General features: G+C 46.7%; 1 protein-coding gene across 1 annotated transcript in view; it reads right to left on the bottom strand.

Annotated features, from left to right (window-relative positions):
• Nucleotides 1-332: 332 nt before the first annotated feature.
• AMOTL1 (angiomotin like 1) overlaps nt 333-15,357 on the bottom strand; it is a 68,814-nt gene continuing 53,789 nt past the window's right edge. The window contains exons 9-14 of the mRNA XM_054383584.1: nt 8,872-9,021; nt 5,183-5,373; nt 4,598-4,723; nt 2,539-2,765; nt 1,579-1,848; nt 333-436 (exon numbers count right to left, since the gene is read on the bottom strand). Of these exons, the coding sequence (XP_054239559.1) occupies nt 333-436; nt 1,579-1,848; nt 2,539-2,765; nt 4,598-4,723; nt 5,183-5,373; nt 8,872-9,021 (1,068 nt within the window). The remainder of the gene's footprint in view (nt 437-1,578; nt 1,849-2,538; nt 2,766-4,597; nt 4,724-5,182; nt 5,374-8,871; nt 9,022-15,357) is intronic.

Genomic DNA, 15,357 nt, shown 5'->3' with positions numbered 1-15,357 from the left:
TGTGCACTCAGTCTATAATTTCACTGCCTTCTCTTTACACCAGAAAATGCAGTTTCCTTTTCTGTCAAAGATCCCCTTCTCACACCACTTTCCATTTTAAAAGCCCCCTTCTGCTAAGAAAATCCCAGACGCTCATTTCTTCGCTCCTCTTCAGCATTCTTGATTTCTTGCCTGGTCCAAAGTCTCAACATATCAGACCCAAGCTCCATTTCAGGCACAAACTTTCTCTATCTTTCTTTGAACTCTCAGGGTTATTTTTTAAGGTTGGCACACCAAGGACCATGTTGGATCCCACTGTACACACAAAAAACCCCAGAGATGTTGTCCTCTACTCAGATGAGGACTTCCATCATGTCTGTATCTGGAAACTCAGGCTTGTGGAGCAAACTGCTCACTCTGCCTTTGCTGTCGGGCAGCTTCCCATGGCTGGAGTTCTCTGGAAAGGAAAGACGGGAAAGTTGATCTTCAGCTCAAATTCAACAGCAAATGGTTCAAAGCAAATATAAACCTATTCTTTGGGGCTGGGGGGGAGGTGATAGTGGGGCACACCTTAACTGCATGTCCTACATACTGAAAGACAACTTTGATCAGGAGATGGAGAACCTGTAATGCTGAATTCCCTGCACAATGGCAGCAAGTGTGTGTTGGTGTGCGCAGTAGCTCTCCACACATATCCTCCTGCTCTGCACCAGGTACAAAACTTAGGAGTTTAAAACATGACTAGAACAGTACACAAATATTGCTTTGCCAGTGGGATGATTTAAGAGACGTACATGGCCAATTATCACAACACCAGACAGATGTTGTTAGGTGTTTTACCTTTGCTACTATAATTCTTGACAGCAAAATTCAGGGAGAAAAAAGAGGAAAAGCTTGAAAGGCTGTTTTAAGCGTACCTGGAAATAAATTCCAATCTGGCTTGCCCAAAACACAGTAAGCTGGAGTTTCAAGGAATATTCAAGCTGTACTAATGACACTTGGCATCTTTTTAGAGGGAAGTCTTGCTTTTGAGATGAGATGAATGTGTAGGAAAAGGACTTTTTCAGAATAATGTGTGTAAAATAAATGTCTCACTTGCCAGGGGGCTGCAAACCAGCAGTTTCCACCTTTCAAAAAGAATTACAATTGTATTTCTTTATCCTACCCCCTAGAAAAATTGTAGTTTCTTCTCCCAGGTTGCCTTTAAAAATTAGGGTGAAAATGGTGCTTTCACTAACAATGGTTTAAGTAAAAAAAAAAAGAGAAGGGTCTGAGTAGGTAAGCAGGTGTGGAGTGTTTTCAAAGTGTGAAATTTTATCTTTGGCAGCATGAATAACGGCATTTGTGGAAACTCTGCCTGCCACAGTCAAACAGAGCTTTACAGAAGCTGCTGACCATGTAGCTCTGCAACGCCAGGCTAGACAGAGCCTTGAAAGTTCTCTCCCTAGAGTTCTAGAGTCTCTGACGAAACCTCCCCATCACCTCCCAAATTGTGAGGGCATCACCCTGCTCCATCAATACTGGGGTGTCCCTGGGGATGTGCTGACAGCTCTGGGGTGCCTGCATTTCACACCACAGCAGGGATTCGGTAGAGCTCACCCAGTTTCTCGCTGGCCGCTCGCGTGGCCGGGGGCCGTGGGGCCGGGCTGTGTGCCGGGGTGGTGCCCAGCCGTCCCCGGCCAGGGAAGGAGGCGGTAGCAGGCCAGAAGAGCTCAGTGCTTTTGTCCGTCTGCGTGCTGCTGTCTTTGCTGCCTGTCTTCGTGTGGGAGGCTGCCGGCACTGGGACAGGCACGCAGGACAAGGAGGGCAGCGGAGGAGGCAGTGAGTGGCCTGATGGGTGGTCTTGGTGCTCCTTCCCCAAAAGCAGCCCTGAAAACATATGGAGGTCAGCCACATCCTAGCCTGAACATAAGTGCTGTTCCCCCCAGAGCTACAAGATGCTGGCCTTTTGGCTTAGCTTTTCCCCTTGGCTTTCCTCAGATGGTATTCTGACATCCATATGGTGCTTTCCCACAACACAGCCTTTTGAAAGCAGCAGCCCCTTTCTGCATTTCCTTCTGCACACCCATTCCAGGAGTACTATCCTTGGCACAGCCTTGCATGCCTCCACATTCCTGTCCTGTGCAGCCCCAAACCACAGGCAGCCCTGCACTCATTTTCCCATTTAGCTGCTACATCACAATGTGCATCCCCCAAGTGAATGTTCACTTGATAAACTTCAATGAGGCTTTTTTTCGATCCCAAATTTGTTATTTACTCACACAAACTTGCAAACATCTTCTGCTTGTGCCTGGGAGGACTTCTCCCAGCTATAGCTTTCTATAATCAGTGCAGAATGATTTCATATGATTAAAAATATAATTAAGATAGAAGGCAAGGTTAAAAAATGACTAAATTTTTACTTCAGCACAAGGACACATGTCCTGTCCATGGAAAGCACTCTGGAAATGAGCTGTGATGGCAATATGTGCCATGGCTGAGGTACTTTTGCTAAGCTTAAGCAGAAAGATTAGTAGAAAGTAATGGATGAGGCAAAACTTAACCAAAACCTGAGCTCACCTATGCTTCCCTTCCAGATCTTCTCTTCCTTCTTCTCCTCAGCTATCTGGTTGCTGGTGAGCGAGGTCTGGCGCGAATGCACGCCTGTAGCAGCAGCAATGGAGGGAACAGACCGTGCTGGTCGCAGGCTGGTGCTGTCAGCTTTCCCAGGGTCCTTCCGTGACCGCTGCTGAAGGACCTTGATCATGGCATCCTTCTCAATTATTTTGGCATGCAGATTCTTTATTCTGCCAAAATATGAATGTTTTGCTTAATGGAATGGAAACAGTGTTTATATGGGAAGGTCTCCCCACGCTGGGGCAGCAGGATGGGTACCCCACTATGAGCCCTGCTGCTCTGTTCCTTTTGCTTTTGAGCAACTTGGACAAGGTGTCTCCCGCCAGTTCCTCTGAGAATAACAATGCATTTTGAACCAGGCAGTATTTCTGGCTGTTAAGCCAAAAGTGAGAACTCCAGATTAACTGAACCCATCTATTGCTTCAGGAGCAAAGAGGGCAGTTTCCTGACTGGGCCACAGATTGCTACCTTCATCAGAATGCAAACACACTGGCAGTTTCTAACCCTGTAACACACTGACACCAAACCTGGAAACCCTCCTTTGGCAGGCTGAATTAGCGCCACAGTTCAGGCCTGTTGTCAGCTGGAGCCATGACCTGCTGAAGTGAGTGGAAAGGTTCCCTTCAGTTTCTCTAACAGCTGGGCTGGGCTCTTGATTCTCTCTCACCACTGCAGAAATGATCAGCGCCCGGTGTGCAGAGCCAAGCAAAGCTCACTACTTCTCTCATACAGACCCCAAGGACTCTCAAATCACACAAAAAAATAGGATTATCTGAGACTTTTCTCCAGGAATGATTAACACCAAATCATACTGAAAAAAAAAAAAATAGTACATGTACAATATGACAGCCGGGTGACTACAGCTTGACTGTGATGTACAAGATATAGTCCAACGCAGCTGCATTTTGTGAAGCAGGGAAAGCTAAAATGCTGCGTCTGGCAAACCTATATGTACAAGGGAAATGGTAACTTCATGTTGCTGTTAGTTTTCATAATCAGATGCCTAACTTGCAATAAGAACACAAGATCTTAATCTATCCTTAATGAAGCTGATGGCAAGGCTCCATCACTTCACTGGAAGCAGGAGTACCTTGCAGCCGTAAGTGGAAAATGAGAACCAAACCCAGTAAAAACATTTTTTTTTATATTTTCCACAAGAAACAAATACACCTTTTTAAGTGTCTGCAGACCAGTGGTTTTGTGGTGAAGCAACACCAAAGAACAGATTTTTAAATAGTTTTTCATTAAAAACTCAGAGGAGGTTTCTCAAGGGATTTTTACTCATTGAAAGGCCACTTTTCACCAGGAAAAATAACTGAATTAAAAATATTGCTCGGTTCTAACACTCACTGAACCACACAGCCACATGTCCACTTGTGTGTGAAAAATGGAGAAGTATCTGCCACAACAGGCGTTACTCTTGCTGACTGCCTGTATCTATTTTGTTATTTTGTATCTTCTACTACTTGTAAATGCATCTTTTTTAGTGGTTTGCAGGTTTGTTCCTAAATGCCAGCATGATCATCACACAACTTGGATCTTGGAAACAGCAGTTATTAGACACTTAGTGTTTCTAATATGTTAGGAACTTAGTGTTCTTGATCTCAGAAAGAGCAATGAGCAGGCAAGGAGTGAAGAGCGAGTCACGGGCAAGACCTCCTGCGGCTGATTACGTAGCAGTGAGATAACAACTTCAGCTTTTGCAACCAGAGGCTCTTGTTTCCAGAGCAGGGTTTTCACCTAGACAAGCATTCAGCTTCCCTGTCTGCCAACCTAGTTCTAAGAGCTGAACAGCCTCTGATTTGTAAGAAGGCTGGTTTTGGCACAGAGAAGGTTTAACAGGAAGGTAGGGACAATGACTCCTTAATCCCTGTTTTAATGCTAAAGAGCAAAACTAAGTCCATCCTTTCCAGGCATGCATGAAGGACCAGAAGGGCATGCTGGTTTATCTGAATCCAGTCCAAACAGCAGGACAAGTAGGTTCGGCACGCCAGCCCCTTACGTGTACTCCATGTCCTGGCAGCGCCTGTTGGCTTGCACAATCTCCTCCTCCTCTTGCCAGCTCCGCACCTCCAGTGCGCTCTCACCGTAGCTGCCATTGCGCGAGTGGCTCGGGGCCGAGGTGTCCCTGGCAAAGCAGTTCAACACGTAAGTCAGGCACCTGAGACCACCAGGATGGCTTTTGTAAGTGAGATTGGCCCTTGCAAATAAAACCCCAAACCCATGTCAGAAGAGCAGGCTAGTAGTGACTGCCTGTCAAATGGAAGGTAGTGGGTGATTTTGCTATGGAGTGTTCCTTACTCTGCGTAGGAAGTTGCCTTACCTATGCTGTGTAATGGCTGTGGAGGTCATTGCTTGAGTGCCTAGGTTATCTGATCAACTTTTGAACTTGGTCAGAAGGGCAAATCCCATCTTAACCATCTATCGTATCGCACTGCCATGACACAGGGAGAGGTGCGTTAAACCTGGCAGTGCAACTCCGTGGGAAAAGGCAAGCACAAGCCAGCCTCTGGAAAATATCCGTTCCCTATTATTTCCCCACGTTTTACGCAGTGAAGAGCTGCCTGCTTGAGCAAGGCCACCTCACCTTTCTGTTGCAGCGCTGGCTGCGGCATTCATGGCGAAGTGCCTGATCGTACTCTCCTCCAGGTACTTCTGCTCCCACTTGGTCATGTCAGCTTCCAGAGCCAGGATCCTTTCTTCCTTCTCCCGCACCAGCTCCATCAGGGCTGGAGCATTATGCTCTGGGAGGCTGCTCACCTGGTAGCTGCCCTGCCTCTGACGGTGGAAGCAGAGACAGATATTCACCCTTTGCCAAGTACAGGAGCCGATGACCCTTTTTCCCCCTACTTCTCTGGAACATGCAAAGACATCTCCATGTCTTTTGACAGGGGCATGTGGAAACCCCAGGCTAAACCCTTTAGGCTGCGGGACGACAGACAAGCTGACCACGTGTGCAAATCCAGCACCTGTTTTTCTGGACCGTGCTGACAGAAGCAAGGATCAGGCTGCTTCCCAGTTGTGCAGGGATTTCATGGGATATCCCAAGCCAATGGAAAAGGTAGGAAAAGAAGGTGTTTGGAAAAAGAAGCAATGAAGCTTTAAAAGATACTCTTCTTGTTGGGACTTCAGCACACAGCTGGGCACTGATTGGTATGGACAGGCAGTTATTACCAGAGGGTTTACACAGAAGAGCAGAAAAAGAAGTGACACATAACCTACTACACGTAATCTGTCTAAAACAGCAGCTGAGAAAATACCCTGGACATGGGTTTATGGCTGTCTCTTCTGGTTCTCATGCACCCTCAGGAGATGCTTTCTGTGATGCAGCAGGTATCTTTCTGACTGGAGGGGCTGAAGATCCCCAGGCAGTGCAGCATTGGTTCTCATGGGATGATGACAAGCAGCAAAAGGTGCATAATCCTTTGCATCCTACATCAGCCAGGTAGGACTTATCTCACACAGTCACAGGCACTTAATTAAAGCACCTAAGCAGCACGGGTAGCTGTCCCAGGCTCCTTTCACTGCTGGTGGAAAGCAGAGGAGGATGGAGATCCAGTCCTCATCTCAGCAGAGCTTGGGTGGTGTGAGCACACACTAAGAGAGGCACAAAGCTCTGGGCAAGCTCAGTAAAAACAAATGTTGTTTTCAATAAAAATGCAGGAGATTTGTTACACTCTACGATGCACAATTTGCCTTAAAGGGGACACCATGCCTTAAAGGGGAGCATCAGCTGTGCTGCACCATGAACTTCTATCAGCCAAGCTGTAGCTCAAACAGCAGCAAGGGCTGCAGCAACTGCTTGCATTTTCCAAACCACATTTCCTTTTCCTAGACACTCATCTCCTGCTTATGGAGCACTAGAGATACCAGTGGAGGGCTGCAGCCTTTGCCTTTGGTACAGTAACAACATTTTTGGAAGCTGCTTTCTGGAAATGCAATATGGAGCAGCCCTTAGGAGCAACAGCTGTGGCTCTGCTCCTGCAAAAAACCAACACTCACACTTCAAATATTGGCAAATCTGTGGCAGGAATGCAGTATTTTAGAAGCATGGTCCTGATATGGAAATGGCATCTTAAATGGCATCTTGGGACATCATGGGTGCCTGTTGTCCTAAGAGTCAAAAGTTCTGCCAGCCCTGCATGCTCAGCCTGCAATGCTAAGCAAAAGTGACTATTTTTTTTATCCTAGCTCATGCATTGTTGATCAGGAGGATTTGCTGTTTGGACTCAGTTAGCAACAGCCAGGAACAGAAAGAGTTTGGCTCACTGTCTCCTTGTGTGCTGTGTCTCTTTTGCTGACTCTAGGTTAAAAGGATAAAAAAAGTTCTTTTTTTTTCCCTTGTGATGAGAAACTGTTTCAGTCGATTCAACTTTGCTAACTCAGAGAGGACATCTCTGAAGTAAAAAGTTGGGTCATTTTGATGTAACATCATTCACTGCAACATGGTAGCTCGTAAAACAAAAAGTATAAATGATAACAGTAAAAAATACCCTAAAGTCTCCTCTCAAAGCTGACAGACTAGACATGAAGTCTGAGTATCTTCTTAAAACTTAGTAGACAGAACTGGGGTGCAGGCATTTGAGAACTACAGCAACCCAAAATCCAATTGCTATTTACAGTGACAAAAAACCCTCTGTAAATTACAGAGAAATTTTCTGTCAAAATGAGCAGATGTAGTCTGAATTCCCAAGACAAGAACTTCAGTGACAGTCTATTTCAGTTACTTAATATATCCACTTGTCCCTACATTCCAGACTAAAAAGCCTTTCCTACTTCTATCTTCACTTGAATTTTAATTGTATTTTTCCTCAAATTAACATGTCATATCCCATGTAATTTCTTTGTTAAACTAGAGTAGTGCAAACTAAGGGGCAACTGGGAAGAACTACTAGAAGAAGACAACAACAGCAAGCCCAGGGTGGATAAAGCAAGAAAGGCTTAATGCCTTTTCACAGCAGCAAGGAGGTGCCAAGATGGATGGTAGGAGTTTCCAGGAAGCAGCAGTGAGAGGATGCCTTGTAGATGAGCTGGGGGACCTGCCCTGCTCTGAGGCTGCCAGTGAGAAGGGGATCCTCTCCAGTCTGGCCACCTCATGACTCTGCAAGCCACTGACATTGACTGTAGAGCTATTTCCCAACTGAATCTTGCCAGCAGGATCAGCTGCCCTGCCTTCTGGCAGTGCAAGCTCTAAGAGCTGCTTTGGCCTCCACTAAAGGCTCATAAATAAAGAAGGGTCATTGTACCAGATGCATGCATTGACAGAGAGATGAAAGAGCCCTTCAAGAATTACAAGAGCATCATCCTTTGCTAAAGGTGCTGGTTTTTCCCCAAGTAGAGGTTTGATACACTTAGTACATCTGCTCCCTCTCCTCTGGAGCCAGTGCCCTGCAACCTCCTCATGCCTTTTTTTTTAACAGATGACTGAACTTTGGGACTTGGGGATGGAGAAGGAATAACAAAGGACTAACTGTGCATAAAATACAAGCATAACACTAGCCCTCTAAGGACACAGGGCTGCCAAAAAACAAGAGAACATACACAGAAATGCAAACCTACACTTCTGGCCCATTCTGGACTGGATTGATATTTAAATGGTTTATTGTCTGAAGACTACACCATCTGTCTTTGGATCTGTCATGGTTTCTGTGAACCACATATGTCACCTTTGCCTCTATCACTCCACCTTACTTTTTCAATCAAGAACAGCCCAAATCTGCAGGCTGTGTCTCACACTCCCATGTACTGCACCTTTCTACTCCTCCTTCAGTGTGGAGCTGAACATGCACAACATATGATTGCTGGAGAGAAATCTGGAAGGAAGGATGTTTTCACCCAAGAGGTGTGGGGGCATGTGTGGAGGCAGAGTCCTGCCTACCCTTGGGCAGGAGCCAGGACCTCACAGCTCCAAAGCAGGCAGGGTTTGGCTGTGTCCATCTGCCCTGCTGCAAAGTTCCTCCAGCCTTCAATGAGGATCAGGACTTAGAAACTTGAGTGGTTTGGGTTGGAAGGGATCATCAAAGATCATCTAAGTCCAACCCCTTTGTCATGGGCAGGGACAAGTTTCACTAGATCAGGTGGCTCAAACTTGACCTCGAACGCCTCCAATGATGAGGCGTCCACAACTTCATCTACAGGAAAGGCTTAGGTGGACAGCCCAGTGACCTGAATCCAAAAGCAAAGTGGCACCTGGCAGGGCTGCAGACAACCACCCCTCTTTAAAAGCAAGGCTGAAGGCCCCATGCTGGGGTCCTGCACAGATCACCCCATCCTCACCTGCTGCATGCGCAGTGAGTCCAGCTCTCGCTCCAGGCGCGTGCGCAGCCGCCGCTCCATCTGCTCCCTCTTCTCGCAGGCTGCCTGCAGCTGTGTCAGGGCCTGCTGCAGCTTCTCCACCTTCTCCACATAGGCCTGCTTCCTGCGCAGCTGTGGGGGACAGGGATGGCAGCAGTGCTGGGTGGCTAACACAGTCCCTACCCTGGGCTGCCAGGACCCCTGCACACTTGCAGGCATGCACTGGTCGCCAGCATGACTTTGGACATTTGTTTCAGAGAGTTTCTCCAGGAGAACTATGGTGGCCCTCTGATGGGCAAGGAAAGGGCACAGCAGGCATTTCTTTCAAAGGGAATGCTGCCCAGATCTTCCATCTATTGGGGATCCACTAGCCATGAAATCTCTGGCCACTTCTAAGAGACCTCAAGTGGAGCACGCTCTTTGGGCAAGTAGACAGGCTGGCCTCAGTTAAGAGGAATCCTTGGGTTCGCCAGCTGGTGGCACTTGGCACATTGTCTGCACACAGAGTCATTTGTGGTTTTCAACCCTACAGATCTGTGCAATGCAGGTGGGACAAGCAGAGTGCCAGCAGCCAGAAACGCTCCACCTGCTCATGGACTTGCCCAGGCTGATGTATAGATGTGCTGGCAGCTAAAGCCTGTCCCTCCTTATGCATATAATGCATTTGCTGAAAGGCTAAACATGACACAAGGATTTTGCAATACAGCAAAAGGAATTTGCAATACAGCAAAAGGAATTTGCAAGCGGACTGTGGATATTCAGGGTGCTTACCAACTGTCCCCACTTCTTCTGGCCTCTTACTACGCCACCAAGCACTCAGTGACACCAGAGTGTCATGACAAGGCCTCACAGTGGGAGCTGGCATGCTTAAGAGCCCTTGGGGAGAAAAGGCTGCAGACACCAGACACACTGGGCAGCAAAGCCTGTGCTGAAACCTGACCCCCAGCCAAAATGTGGCACCAAGAAGGGGTGAGCTCACAGGGGTCAGGCACACCTTGGTGCCCATGAGGTGTCTTCATCCCCAGGGATTGTGGACAAGCACCTGAGAACTCATTAATGGGGCTGCATCAGTGGGGTCTGCCTCTTCTCCCCACGGGCTATAGTCCCATACTGTTTCCCTCTTCTCCCCCAACCTTTTGTCGTTGGCTTTGCCTCCATAAGCATGAATAAATTTACCTTTCTAAAGATATGTGCCTTGTAGTCAGCAGTAGCTGTAAAAATACCAGTCCTTGTAGTAGAGAAAGCAACAGTGCACACAAACCAAAGCTGCAAACCCCAAGAGACCTCGATGAACCCCAAAAGACCCCAAAACACTCTGCACTTAACCGCTTGACTTGGAAGGAAGAGTGAATTGGTTTGAACACTGGATCCCACAAACTATGCCAAGTCCCAGTTGTAGCCTGGGGGTTAATGGGGAATGCTTGATCTCCTTTAGGATTTGCCATCTCTCTCATTTATTTGTACCGTTGCTTGTGACAAAACTTTGCAGAAGCAAAACAGCAGAAAAATGCCATCAGCCCCAGTCAACACTAGGCAACAAGACAAACACAAGAGGCTGGAGAGATGATGTTAGTTGGTGAGACCAGGGCCAAAATTATACCTCTTTTTTTACTTAAATCACTAATAAAATTAACTGCAAAGCAGGTTAATTTATATAGGAGATATAGCCACAAAATATCTGTGTCTAAATATCTAGGCAATGCTACCTTCCTCTTGGGCATGTGGAACAAATAAATACCAGCTCTGGGTGCCCCCACCTCTCTGTGGGGCTGCCCTTCACCCAGAATCTTCTGCTTAGCCCAAGACTCTATGTGGCAAAGAAGGTTTCCACACATGTGATGCTGCATTCACCTAGGTCCTCTTCCACTGATAACTCTAATAATAAAACCCTTTTTCTTGAAACTCCTCTTCTGCCAGGCCACAGGTGAGGTGAAATACAGCAAAAGCAGAGCTTGGCCTAAACAAACCTCCCCAGGCAGAGCTAACAGCTGGCAGCATGACCTCCCTAGCCCTGCTGTAATTCAGGCTAACACTTGCAGCTCCTGAGGCTTTCCATGAAAATTAATGAGATTATAATCCCCACAAGTCTCTGGCAGCAGCATGAAGACTGCATTCCTTGGGAGCTCACCACCTGGCAAGAGACACAGCAGTGGCTTCCTTCTGAATGTGTTATTTTGGTGGTAGGAAGGCACCTTCCTACCGTGTGCCACCTTCCAGCTGTACCAGTGTGGATCAGAGAGCAGAAAAGGCGTCCCCTGGGGTCTCATCCTGCTGGATGCTGGAGGGCCATCTGTACCACAGCAGCCAGGTTTTGGCTTTGCAGCTGCCCTCTAAGCCCCAGGGTTCACACACTTGTGCTTGAGTGCACCTCTGCCTGTGTGGGTAAGGCAATGCAGACACATCCGTGACCTTGCAAAACAGCTTTGTTGGAGCAATGCAACAAGAGAGTTCCCACGTTCAGAAATTTCTAGAGAGGTTCTGGAGCCAATTCTGACTGTTCTATCCTGCCTGTAGATTCATATACACAAAAAATGCACCCATTCATTTAAAAAAACAAAGTTCAAAATGTTGCCATTTAAATCAGTGGCCTTGTCAGTGCAGTATGCATTCATAAGCAAGGAGAACCAAACACATAATACTAAGCTCTACTACCTCACGGGCACATAGACTCAATTAACTGGGTGCAGGCAAACCTCATGAACTGCAATAAGGACAAGTGCAAGGTCCTACATCTGGGGTGGAATAACAACAGGAACCAGTACAGGTTAGGGGCTGCCCTGCTGGGAAGCAGCTCCACAGAGAAAGACCTTGGAGTGCTGGTGGACAGCAAGTTCTCCATGGAACAGCAATGTGCTCTTGTGGCCAAGAGAGCCAATGGGATCCTGGGATGTATCAAGAAAGGTGTGTCCAGCAGGTCCAGGGAAGTTCTTCTACCTCTCTGCTCCGCCCTGGTGAGACCACACCTGGAATACTGTGTCCAGTTTTGGGCTCCCCAGGTCAAGACGGACAGAAAACTGCTGGAGAGAATCCAATGGAGAGCCACGAGGATGATTAGGGGACTTGAGCATCTCCCCTATGAAGAGAGACTGAGACCCCTGGGGCTGTTTAGTCTGGAGAAGAGAAGACTGAGAGGGGATCTCATAAATGTGTATAAATATCTGACGGGTGGGTGTCAAGTGGAGGGGACCAGGCTCTTTTTGGTGGTTCACAGTGATAAGACAAGGAACAATGGGTTCAAACTTGAACACAGAAGATTTCGCCTCAATATGAGGAGAAACTTCTTTACAGTGAGGGTGATGGAGCACTGGAACAGGCTGCCCAGGGAGGTTGTGGAGCCTCCTTCTCTGGAGACTTTCAAAACCCACCTGGATGCATTCCTGTGAGGACTACCCTAAGTGATCCTGCTCTGGCAGGGGGATTGGACCTGATGATCTCTTGAGGTCCCTTTCAACCTCTGATATACTCTGATACTGTGATACTGCGAAAAAAAGCTGGATGGCACCTTGAGAGGTACCAGATCACCCTCCCACTGGAAGGCAGTATCAACTCTACCAAAACCTGGCACACGTCTGTATAACCTGTTTACAATACCATCCAGAATTAGGGAATCCACAACCTCCCCCAGTAAGCTACTTCATGCCTTATTTTCCTTTACTGCTAGAAAACTTTTACCTTAATGCTTAATCCGTCTTTCTCTTATGCAATTTAAGCAAATTACTTCTTGTTCTGTTTCCAAATTGTGATCTACTACAGCAAGATTTATTTAATGAAATAATTCACAAAACTTCCCTGAACACTGCCCTTGTCCCAGGGATGAGGTAAAAAAAGAGATGAAGAAGAGCTAAAGCTCAAAGGGGATGACCCAAGCAAATAAATCTGAGTAAAGAAAAGTGAGTGTTGGAAAAATATCTGCACTAGGAACATAACTCCTTGTTTTGAGCTATGGAACATCTATTCAATAGATGTTCAATAGAATAGTTAAAGACTTAAGAGATGGAGAATCTGCTATCACCATAAGTAGGTTGTTTTAGTGTTAATTAGTCTAGCTCTTTCTGGCCTAATGTGCCCAGCTTCACCTCCCAAACATTCCATCTTATTATTTCTTCTTACATTAAAGCGCAACGTTTAATCTGGTTGACAGCAAGCCCTTCTTCACGCCCATGCATACAGGCTGGAGCTCAGCCACCTCTTCACCTAAATTGTTCACAGCAAAGAACAGCTTCTGGGCCCCGAACAAATTCTACAGCTGCTTCCTGAGCCCTCTCCAATGATTCAGTTTTCTCTCCGAAGTGTGGAGCAGACACAGGATTCCAGCAGCAGTCTCCTGAATGACATGTGGTGATAATACCACCTGCGTATTTTTGAATTAAATCCTTCTACCAGCAGGCACTCAGGATAATGTAGATTTACATAGTGCACTATCTTATGTTAATTCAACTTAGTAGCTACTGCTTATTTCTCAGACCTTGATTTAAAAAGCTTTTAAACTTAATTACATTCTGATGCTAGAAGAAATCTGGCTGGGTTTACAAAGCAGTGCACGAGGTAGAGCTCTCTTAATAATAACAACAACAATATTAATATTAGCAATTGTCATTTGAGTGATTTTGTGTTTCCTTTAATATATTCCAAATTACAGTAAAAATCCCTGGTTCAAAACTTCAACAATACCTGCTTCCTGTGTGTCAAATTGAGTTCCAGGAACACTGCAGACTGATGAAAAGTGCTCTGGTTTATTACAACAGGCAAGAAGCAAGGGAGAGGGAACACAGGAGCTTGGGCACACACCAGAAGCCACTCATAGCATCACAGAATTTTTTCAGTTGGAAAAGACCTTTAAGATCATCGAGTCCAACCACTGACCTAACACCACCATGGCCATTAAACCATGTCCCAAAGTGCCATGTCCACACATTTCTTGAACCCCTCCAGGGACAGTGACTCCACTACCTCCCTGGGCAGCCTGTTCTAATGCCTGATCACTCTTTCAGAAAGAAATTTTTCCTAATAACCAACCTAAATCTCCCCTAGCACAGTTTCAGGCCATTTGCTCTCATTCTGTCACCCAATACTAGAGAGAAGAGACTGACCCCCACCTGGTTGCAACCTGGCTTCCTTCAGGGAGCTGTAGAGAATGGGAAGCTGCATGACACTGCCTTGAACAATTACAACACAGCAAATGGAATAAAATTCATTTGAACTCCCCTAGAATGAAAAAATCAGTTAAACACTGCCAGGTCCATGTGGGCTTGCTCAAGATGGAGGCTCTGACAGACAAACTGGCAAAAATTGTTTTATCACCTTCATATGTGGTCACCCCAAGATCTACCATGCCCTGAGCAGGAGCTTAGTAGCTCTTAAGAGGAAAACATTCACCCTCTCCTCAGCTCCACCAGCCCACAATCCAGGATCCTAGCTCCAATCCCCAGCACAGAACCACAGAATGGCTTAGGTTGGAATAGACCTTAGAGATCATCTACTCCAACCTCCTCGCCATGGGCAGGGAAGCCTGAGGCACATTTCTGTTGGATGACAACTAAAAAGTGGAAACTGCAAAGCCACAGATCCCTAAGGCTGAAATGTATTTGCTGTAACCCAGCAAGCACGTGCACTACCTGCCTGAAAATCCGCATTTATGCTCCTGCTGCCTTCAGCCGTGTGTGCTCAGCAAGCCAGCACTACCTGCCAACACCATACCAACAGCCTGTGGAGCAGCCAGAAGCTAAACATGTTTCTTTCCATCCCGTGTGGTGCCACAACTGCAGGAGCCAGCATTACCTGCAAACAGCACACCAACAGCCTGTGGAGCAGCCAGAAGCTAAATGTATTTCTCTCCATCCCCTGTGTGGTGCCACAACTGCAGGAGCCAGCATTACCTGCAAACACCACACCAACAGCCTGTGGAGCAGCCAGAAGCTAAACATGTTTCTTTCCATCCCCTTTGTGGTGCCACAACTGCAGGAGCAGATGTTACCACCTGAAAATTGGTCTTCACTCAGCCCCTTTGTAATGAAATGCAAATAGAAAGCTTCTGGTTGCCTTTAAGACAAAGAGTGTCAAGTGAATTATGTACAGATTAAAGGCACACTAGCTCCTGTAGCTATCCCAAAGGGATTGCCCTAAATACACTGGGAAGGTGAGCAGACATTTTTCTAACTAATACAGGAGCAGTTAAACTTAATGTGGTCCTTTTCTTGCTGCTGAGTGCATCCACCACAGAGTTTTGGAAATGCTTCTGAACAGGAAGTCAGGGTGGTTTAGGTGAGAAACAGAACAGCAATGCCTTCAGCACTTACACAGAGTACCTTAATATCTTCCAGACTCTAAGTCATCCTAGCAGGGAGTCTGTCATTCTGGATACCATGATAAAAACCAGGTCAGGTTGCACAGGAGCACATCCAGGCAGGTTTTGAAAGCCTCCAGAGAAGGAGACTCCATAACCTCTCTGGGCAGCCTGGTCCAGTGCTC

The sequence above is a fragment of the Indicator indicator genome, chromosome 1, assembly GCF_027791375.1.
Source record: "Indicator indicator isolate 239-I01 chromosome 1, UM_Iind_1.1, whole genome shotgun sequence".
NCBI classification, from domain to species: domain Eukaryota; kingdom Metazoa; phylum Chordata; class Aves; order Piciformes; family Indicatoridae; genus Indicator; species Indicator indicator.
This window is presented reverse-complemented; position numbering and strand designations above follow the sequence as displayed.